Raw genomic sequence first — 10,940 nt, 5'->3', positions numbered from 1 at the left:
TATATTTATATTATATATTTCTCCTTTTTCACAAATTCGTGGCCACTTTAATTCTTATTTTATGTTAACCAAATCCTTGTCATTTCCCTTAACAATTAGATTTGGCCGTTCCGCATCTCCAATATTATGATTATCAAGTGCACGTGCAATTTACTGGAGATTCCATCTTCAGGATGAACCTCTTCTGGAGGTTATGGGAGTGACTGTCTTTCTATATATAATTTAGTTTGCCGCGGGCTTTTATCTTTTACACTAACATGTTTTATATGCTTCTGGCACAGTATGCTTCTGGCATACCAAATCATCAATGATATATTCAACATGAATATGGGGCTTAGTCACTCTTTTCTTGGCAGATTATCATGTGAACTTCTGGTTCAGTTTGACTAGTACGTGGATATAAATATTGAAGATCTTTTTCATCAAAGGAATTTCTTGACATTATTTTGTATTTTTGGGCACTAATCTCCCCCTAATGTCGAGAATTGATCTTCAATGAAAATGCAGTCAGCGTACCAAATTATAAATTGATCCCCTAACATGGGCCATAGGTACTAAATTATTGACGAAGTATCATAAATAATGTATATACCTTCACTGAGGTCACATAGAGGTACGCTATGGTGATGATATAGAAACATAGACTGCAAATAAAGAATACGCAGATGAGAAATGTTTTGCTTCTTTACCACGTATTAGATAAAGGGGGAAAATTGTGATATGCAGTTGGTCGGATTTGGTTTGAATGCCCCATTTAATTTAAGGAAATCCGACAAATCATATTTTGCCCAAGATGACCCAATAGCTCATGCTAGAATTTAAAAGAATTTGGCTCCCTAAATCTTAAAAATTATTGCAACATGATGTATTTTAGGTTATACAAATTCTAAAGTGTATAAATAAAAACCACATAGGTTCACAAGAGTTTAAAGCAAACTCAAGTTAAATCAAAATTGTCTAACAAATGCATATAATCCAAATATAGAAAAACTAAATAGTTTACCTTGACCACTTCGATAAGATCCGCTTCAATATCCACTACCTCCCCTCGTCCAAGCTTATGAATATTAGTTTGAATTATGATATGTGCTTCAGGCACTATGACTGAACCAATTAAACTTGCATTATGGTTTCTCACAACAGCTGGTTGTGTTTTTAACAACTACTAATACAAGGATTAATTCATAATGCTTTTAGTTGTACTATTGTAAGAGTACAAGGTTACTTGTTGAATTGTATTCAGTCGAGGGTTTAAAATCCTAAAATGGCTATAGGATAAGATCTCCTACTATGTTCATAGCCTACCCCTTGTCCACGCGTATAAGTAATTTTCTGAATTGTAGCATTGTGACGCCCCTGTTTTCACACTTGGCTGCAGTCCAAGGTGAACCCAGAGATGTCAAACCTGTCATGCACCTCCACTGTGCAACAACATGTTTCACCAATCACAGTAATATCCTCTAGTGGAAACCAATATAAATGAAGGTACAAAACAGGCAAATAAGGGAAATAAATACTATAGACATGATACGGAAAGATATATCTCATAAATGAAATCATGTCCCAAATAAACTAAACTGGAATACAACTGATATACATCTGGAGTCTAAAATAACATGATATGTCTCAACATGAATCGATTAGAAATCGTACTAAGGCATATTGCCTTAACAATATGAGTACAAACTCAAATGACTAAATGGAAACATAAGATCACTGTGGAGTCCATACTAGTAAAAATACGCGACAACGACTATACAAGAACTCCATCACTCTGCGACTCTCCGATGCTCTGAGCCACCTGAAATGAGAAATAAAATAAAAAAAAAAGAACAACAACAAGAGCGTCAGAGCGCTACAGCAAGTTCACCTCCATCCGTCCCCAGGGGAAGGGCTGCTAGATGATGAAGTGGAGGCTCTATCTATTAAGCATATTCTACCTAGATCATTTTCCCTATATCTAATGGAATTAATATTTAGAAACTTACAACTTGAGACGTAGTACGTCGAGCGAAATAATCCAAAAAAGGAAATCCTCATGTATATACCGTATGTCTCAGATGGTAAATAACAAAATATTAACCCTGAACTAAGCAATCAAAATAAAACTGGAAAGTAAAGCATCATAATAGACAGCAGCATATGTATCTCGTGTACTCGTATAGCAAAGTATCTCAACAATGAGTAGAAACACTTTTGGCATCCGCCAAATACTCATGTAAATAGTTTATAATATTATCATTCTGAACTTCTTCCAACTCATCGCATCATCACGCGGATCGACAAATAGGTATCATCGCATCATAGTGCGGATCGACAAATAGGTATCATCGCAGTCTCATTTGCGGTGTACTAACTCACAAGTAAATAGATCTCAATTCGTCATAATCCTCGTGGGATACTCAAATGCGTATTTCGTCATATTCATGACTGTAAGTATAACATCAAGCGGCTCAAACTCCGTGATCGCGTCACAAACAGCGCAAATAAACTCCAGAAAATAAAACTAGGCCAAACTGTCCAGTAAATGATCAGGATTACCAACCCCGACTATCTGTTGTATTAACTAATTGTGAATAGTATCAGTACTTACTAATAGCAACAGTACTTTACGACTAGCATCCGTACTCATGAATAGTAACAGTACGTATGAATAGTACCATATGCATGAATAGTAACAGTATGTATAAATAGTACCCATACATATGAATAGTGTCAGTACTTATGAATAGTGTCGTATGTATAAATAATAATACGTATGAATAGTACCACAGTATGCATGAATAGTAATAGTACTCATGAATAGTGCCATACGTATAAACAGTACGGTATTTATGAATAGTACCGTACACATGAATAGTAACGATATTTATGAATAGTATTGTACGTATGAATAGTACCGTACGTATGGATAGTACCATATGTATGAATAGTACCATACGTATAAAAAAATAGTAATAGTATTTCCAGCGATAGACATGTACGTATAGTTCTAGCTAGCAATATCATGTCTTTAGGAATTTGGTCTTATATTCTATTCATCAATTTTCATCAATATCAAGTTTTTTCTTCAATCTCATGTATATTCATCAATTTTTATCAATATCATGTCTTTTCATCAATAATCATGTCTTTTCATCAATATCATGTATATTCATCAAGATCAAAATTTACTAGGAATGAGTTTGGAAAGAGATGAACTTGCCTTTATTTATCTCTGAAATTAGAATCCATATCCATTCCTATTTTTCGAATTGATAAAATCCCTTCCCTCTTTTCCTTTCTTTTCTTCCTCACTGTTTCTCTCTCTCTCTCTCCCTCTCTTTCTCTTTCTCTCTCTTCTTTCTTTCTCTTTCGTGAGTGTGCAGAGAGCTTCCTCCCCTCCCCTTTTTATATAAAAAAATAATAATAAAAAATACAAATGGTTGGTGGCACAGGGTAGGGTTGGTGGCACAGGGTTAGGAAAAATAATTTATATAATAATATTATATTATTTAAAAATATGATTTCAGAGTTCATTTCCAGAAAGCAATGAAAATTTATCCACAGGACAAAAATGACTAAAAATAAAATAGAATCATTTTTCAGTAGACTCGCGATACCGAGGCAGAAATTGCGAATCGATCTCAAATCTATTCTAATCTAATCCATTCATCCCAGAATGATCACAACTTATAATAAAACTCATTTATTATCATTTATAATAATATTTTTAAAATTTTGGGGGTTTTACATTCTTCCCTCCTTAAAAGAATTTCGTCCTCGAAATTCCGCAATCGCATCTTAGAGATTAATAATATGAGAAAAGCACATTGAGGGAATAATCCAGACAAGGAAACCTTCACATACACATCTCGTACGATTAATCTCCAGATATGAAATATAACTATATCTACACTTAACAATTCAGAAAGCGAATACTCCCACTTAACCCCTAATTAAGCGAAACTAGTACGTCGGACGAAAAATCCAAACAAGGAACCCCCCATATATATACCATGTGTTCCGAATGATTAGGAGGTAAGTGTTAATACCCTCATTCTAACATTAAATATAAATATAACCATATAGATAATTTTAAACACAAACAATTCATAATCAATCAATTTACCTGCTCAAACAGGTGTGGGTAGTCGCGATGCATATCCTCTTCGTGCTCCCAAGAAGCCTCCTCAGCTCCTTTCCAGTTCCATTGAAATTTAACTAAAGGAATCACATTATTTCTTAGTCTCTTGTCCTCTCTAGCAAGGATGCAAACTGGCACCTCAATAGTGGACAAATCTGTCTGAATCTCGATCTCAGGTGTATCGATCACCCTCTGCTGCTCCTCGTCACGTAGGTGCTTCTTAAGCATCGACACATGAAATACATCGTGCACACTTGACATCGATGCTGAAAGATCTAGTCTATATAAAACCGCTCCAACACGCTCGGTAATCCGGATTGGTCCAACATATCTCGGGGCAAGTTTTCGTCGTCTGCCGAATCGGTGAACGCCCTTCATTGGTGATACTTTTAACATAACAAAATCTCCACCCTGAAACTCCAAAGGTCGTCGTCTTTGATCTGTGTAGCTCTTCTGTCGACTCTGAGCGGCAAGAATATGCTCCCTAATCAATGCTACCTTCTCAGTAGTCTGCCTCACAAGTTCTGACCCAAGTAATAAGCTATCCTCCGGTTCGGCCCAACAAATTAGGGATCTATATGGTCTCCCGTACAATGCCTCATATGGAGCCATACCAATCGTCGCTTGATAACTGTTGTTATAAGCGAACTCGATCAAAGGTATGTGGTCCTCCCAGCTGCCTTGGAAGTCTAAAATGCAAGCCCGCAACATGTCCTCCAAGACTTGGTTTACTCTCTCCGTCTGCCCATCTGTTGCGGGTAAAATACACTGCTGTATGATAATCTGCTGCCGAACGAATCTTGAAAGCTCCTCCAAAAATGCGAAATGAAAACTGAGCCTCAATCCGACACGATCGTCTCTGGAACTCCGTCCAGTCGAACTATCTCCTGAATAAAGATCCTCGCATAAGTCTCGGCGATGTATGTAGTCCTCACTGGTATAAAATGTGCTGACTTCGTCAACCGATTAACTATCACCCAAACGGAATCGTTCCCTTTCTTTGACCTCGGTAACCCCATAATAAAATCCATAGAGATACCCATCCATTTTCATTCCGGAATGGGTAAAGGTTGTAGGGTTCCTGCTGGTCTTTGATGTTCTGCCTTCACCTGCTGACAGGTAAAGCATCTAACGATATATTCTGCTATCTCCTTACGCATACCGCTCCACCAAAAGTGTCTCTTCAGGTCCTTGTACATCTTTATTGTGCCTGGATGCACTGTGTACCTAGAACGATGCGCCTCATCAAGAAATTCCTTCTTCAGTTCTTTACTAGCTGGCATAACTAATCTGCCTTTCATTCGAAGACCTCCGTCTATTCTAACGATCCAATCAGCTTTGGGTTTCTTGGAAATCTCCTCCTTTCGGGTTTGAATCTAAGAGTCCACTAGCTGATTTTTGACCACTCTATTACTCCAAGATGACTGCACTGACATAGCTCCCAAAAATGTGTTGCTGCCGCCGATCTCTGGCCTGAAATCAAACTGGCTAAGAGTGTAAAGATCTCGGTACAACGAACACCTCAAAGCCACAACTCGATGTCGACGCTTCCTGCTCAAAGCATCAGCCACGACGTTCGCCTTCCCCAGATGATACTGAATCGCGAACTCGTAATCCTTGATGAACTCGACTCATCGTCGCTGCCTCTGGTTGAGTTCCTTCTGAGAAAATAGGTATTTCAGATTCTGGTGGTCTGTGAATAACTCGAATTGCACCCCGTACAGGTAATGTCTCCATGTCTTCAGTGCGAAGACCACTGCTGCTAACTCCAAGTCGTGCGTGGGATAGTTCTGCTCATGCGTCCTTAACTGTCGAGAGGTATAAGCTACTACTCTCTGGGTCTGCATCAAAACACCTCCTAGGCCTGCTAATGACGCATCTGTGTAGACAACAAATGTCCTATCACTGCTCGGAATAGTCAGAATCGGTGTTATAGTTAACTTTGTCTTTAATGTCTCAAAAGCTTTCTGACACTCTGTGACCCAAATAAACTGTACACCCTTCTTCGTAAGGCGTGAAAGTGGCGTCACAATCTTCGAGAAGTCCTGAATGAACTTCTTGTAATAGCTGGTGTCTGGATTATTCCCTCAATGTGCTTTTCTCATATTATTAATCTCTAAGATGCGATTGCGGAATTTCGAGGACGGAATTCTTTTAAGGGGGGAAGAATGTAAAACCCCAAAAATTTTAAAAATATTATTATAAATGATAATAAATGAGTTTTATTATGATTGGTGATCATTCTGGGATGAATAGATCAGATTGGAATCGATTTGAAATCGATTCGCAGTTTCAGCCTCGGTATCGCGAGTCTACTGAAACCTGATACTATTTTATTTTTAGTAATTTTTTCTATTGATCAAATGGGCATGAAATTTATGCCATTGATCTTAGAATGCCTAGACTGTGCTGTGGTTAAAGTCTCGTTATGTTTTGATAACGGAGACTGAAATACTATTTTGAGACGGTATCAAGTCCGTTAGCATTTGTCATATTTATATTTTTAATAATTTTTCTGTTGATCAGATGAATATGAAGATTACACCATTGATCGTAGAATGTTGAGACGGTCCTGTGGATAAATTTTCATTGCTTTCTAGAAATGAACTCTGAAATCATATTTTTAAATAATATAATATTATTATATAAATTATTTTTCCTAACCCTGTGCCACCAACCCTACCCTGTGCCACCAACCATTTATATTTTTTATTATTATTTTTTTATATAAAAAGGGGAGGGGAGGAAGCTCTCTGCACACTCACGAAAGAGAGAAAGAAGAGAGAGAAAGAGAAAGAAAGAAGAGAGAGAAAGAGAAAGAGAGGGAGAGAGAGAGAAACAGTGAGGAAGAAAAGAGAGGAAAAGAGGGAAGGGATTTTGTCAATTCAAAAAACAGGAATGGATAAGGATTCCAATTTCAGAGATCAATAAAGACAAGTTCATCTCTTTCCAAACTCATCCCTAGTAAATTTTGATCTTGATGAATATACATGATATTGATGAAAAGACATGATTATTGATGAAAAGACATGATATTGATAAAAATTGATGAATATACATGAGATTGAAGAAAAAACTTGATATTGATGAAAATTGATGAATAGAATATAAGACCAAATTCCTAAAGACATGATATTGCTAGCTAGAACTATACATACATGTCTATCGCTGGAAATACTATTACTATTTTTTTATACGTATGGTACTATTCATACATATGGTACTATCCATACGTATGACACTATTCATAAATACCATTACTATTCATAAATCCTGTTACTATTCATACATACTGTGGTACTATTCATAAATACCGTACTGTTCATACGTACGGTACTATTCGTAAGTACTATTACTATTCATGCATAATGGGGGTACTATTCATACGTACTATTATTGTTCATACATACGACACTATTCATAAGTACTGACACTATTCATACGTATGGGTACTATTTAGACATACCGTTACTATTCATGCATACGGTACTATTCATATGTACTGTTACTATTCATGAGTACGGATACTGTACTATTCATATGTACTGTTACTATTCATGAGTACGGATACTAGTCGTAAAGTACTGTTGCTATTAGTAAGTACTGATACTATTCACAATTAGTTAATACAGCAGATAGTCGAGGTTGATAATCCTGACCATTTACTGGACAGTTTGGCCCAGTTTTATTTTCTGGAGTTTGTTTGCGCCGTTTTGTGACGCGATATACTTACAATCATGAAAATGACGAAATAAGCATTTGAGTATCCCACGGGGATTATGACAAATTAAAATCTATTTACTTGTGAGTTAATACACCGCAAATGAGACTGCGATGATACCTATTTGTCGATCCGCACGGTGATGCGATGATACCTATTTGTCGATCTGCACTATGATGCGATAATATATATTTGTCGATCCGCACGGTGATGCGATGATACCTATTTGTCGATCCGCACTATGATGCGATGATACCTATTTGTCGATCCGCGCGATGATGCGATGAGTTGGAAGAAGTTCAGAATGATAATATTATAAACTATTTACATGAGTATTTGGCGGATGCCAAAAGTGTTTCTACTCATTATTGAGATACTTTGCTATACGAGTACACGAGATACATATGCTGTTGTCTATTATGATGCTTTACTTTCCAGTTATATTTTGATTGCTTAGTTCAGGGTTAATATTTAGTTATTTACTATCTGAAACATACGATATATACATGAGGGTTTTCTTGTTTGGATTATTTCGCTCGACGTACTACGTCTCAAGTTGTAAGTTTCTAAATATTAATTCCATTAGATATAGGGAAAATGACCTGGGTAGACTATGCTTAATAGATAGAGCCTCCACTTCATCATCTAGCAACCCTTCCCCTGGAGGCGGATGGAGGTGAACTTGCTGTAGCGTTCTGACGCTCTTGTTGTTGTTTTTTTTTCTCATTTCAGGTGGCTCAGAGCATCGGAGAGTCGCAGGGTGACGGAGTTCTTGCATAGTCGCCGTCACGTATTTTTACTAGTATGGACTCCACAGTGATCTTATGTTTCCATTTAGTCATTTGAGTTTGTACTCATATTGTTAAGGCAATATGCCTTAGTACGATTTCTAATCGATTCATGTTGAGACATATCATGTTATTTTAGACTCCAGATGTATATCAGTTGTATTCTAGTTTAGTTTATTTGGGACATGATTTCATTTATGAGATATATATTTCCGTATCATGTCTATAGTATTTATTTCCCTTATTTGCCTGTTTTGTACCTTCATTTATATTGGTTTCCACTAAAGGATATTAGTGTGATTGGTGAAACATGTTGCATAGTGGAGGTGCATGACAGGTTTGACATCTCTGGGTTCACCTTGGACTGCAGCCAAGTGTGAAAACAGGGGCGTCACAGTTGGTATATATATATATATATATATATATGGAGATGTTCTAATAAAAACCTCCTTAGCCTAAAAACTAAAAACCTCCTTCATCCAATGGCTAGGATTCAGTCAAACAGTCAACAGACACAATGCATTAATTACCTCATTAAACACATACATTAATTACATCAATGCAGTGAATCCAGATTCACTGTAGTGAATCTGGATTCACTGCAGTGATTCGAGATACGTTGAGGTAGTGAATCTGGATTCACTATGTTGAGGTAATTAATGAGGTAATTAATGCATGTGTCTGTTGACTGTTTGACTGAATCCCAACCATTGGATTCATCTAGATCCAGTGGATGAAGGAGGTTTTTAGTTTTTAGGCTAAGGAGGTTTTTATTAGAACCTCTCCCTATATATATATTATATATTTCTCATATATATATATATATATATATATATATATATATATATATATATATATATATATATATATATATATATATATATATATATATATATATATATATATATATATATATATATATATATATATATATATATATATATATATATATATATATATATATATATATATATATATATATAACAAGTCAATATACCTATCCAACATGTGGAGTAATTATACACAACAATCCACATTGGTGGACATCATAAACTTGCAACAAGTAATGTATAGCTTTTGCAAAAAAAATATTATTAATCAATGTACCTCTTCAACATGCTGAGCATCTCCAAGCATGCAGACTTTCATTTTCGGACGTGGGATATGCGGTAGCTTCACTGACCCACTGAATCGCTTGTCCTTCTGAGGATCATAATTCTTGAGTCCAATCTGGAGCTCAATGGTCTCAGTGAACTTACGATTCTTCTCGCGAGCATCAGCAACTATCTTGGAGATGCCCTCTCTTAGAACGTCACTCTGCAACTTACTGCAAAAGGGCAAAACATAAATTGGGCATTCGTAGGTAACATGCTTTTTTCTATCTTTTTCGATCTAAGCAAGGTCAACAGAGCTGCAAATTTCTTTATTTCATGATATGGGGTTCCTCTATTAACGTCTAATGCACACAGTGAGCTTCACACAAATAATCACAGATTATAAGATCAAATGATTCCCGCATTATCTGATTACAATCTGGGTCAAAAATAAATTTTAATTTCTCCAACTTAACACGTTTTGGAAAACCTAAAAAATCAATAAAAATGTAAGAGATTAAGGTAAAGATCCAATACCTCATGATTCTCAACTTTCAGGAGACCACTCCGTCGCAACTGTTTGTGCCCTAATTTCAACAATAACAAAAGGGAAAAAGATTGAAAATTGATTGATTGAAAAAATAAAATTTAAATGGAAAAGATTTGATTTTTGAATCAATGAGGTATCGGAGAAGAAGGTACCTGAGAAAAGGGGATCGAGGGTGAGAGGCGGCCTGTTGCGGTTTTTGTTGTTAAATAGATAAACCCTAGCGAGAAGAAAAGTACGGTTTCGGGCATTTGGGTTCTGTGTTCGATAACCCGACCCGCGTTCCCTTGATCCGTACCCGAAATTTGTTTTAGATTATTGGGCCCTTGTTGCGCAATGGGCTTCAATTGGGACCACGTTTTAACATTTGGAAATCATATAGTTGTAGAAGTCTGGGGTTTTTCAAGTATTCCTCCCTCAAATCACTTGCATCTTGATATACCTCTTTTAAATCATCATAATAGCTTTTACCTACCAGAAATCATATGAGCTAGTTGAAATAGCTTCCTTTATTAGTATAACCGTTCAAATAATCCAACTTGGGTTAGGTTAAGGGTAACTAGGGTTGTGCAAGTTATAATTTTGCCATGGGAGTCAAAATACATCTATTTTCATTGCTTAAAAGTCATAAACTTTGACGAACAACTAACATTTCACATAAATT

General features: G+C 36.3%; 1 protein-coding gene across 1 annotated transcript in view; it reads right to left on the bottom strand.

The window, feature by feature from the left end:
• LOC109848792 (60S ribosomal protein L10a) overlaps window positions 1-10,484 on the bottom strand; it is a 15,825-nt gene extending 5,341 nt beyond the window's left edge. Inside the window, exons 1-3 of the mRNA XM_020418464.1 lie at window positions 10,432-10,484; window positions 10,267-10,316; window positions 9,743-9,962 (exon numbers count right to left, since the gene is read on the bottom strand). Coding sequence (XP_020274053.1) covers window positions 9,743-9,962; window positions 10,267-10,271 — 225 coding nt within the window. The 5' untranslated portion in view covers window positions 10,272-10,316; window positions 10,432-10,484. The remainder of the gene's footprint in view (window positions 1-9,742; window positions 9,963-10,266; window positions 10,317-10,431) is intronic.

The sequence above is a fragment of the Asparagus officinalis genome, chromosome 7 (genome assembly GCF_001876935.1).
Source record: "Asparagus officinalis chromosome 7, Aspof.V1, whole genome shotgun sequence".
Taxonomy (NCBI): Eukaryota; Viridiplantae; Streptophyta; class Magnoliopsida; order Asparagales; family Asparagaceae; genus Asparagus; species Asparagus officinalis.
This window is presented reverse-complemented; position numbering and strand designations above follow the sequence as displayed.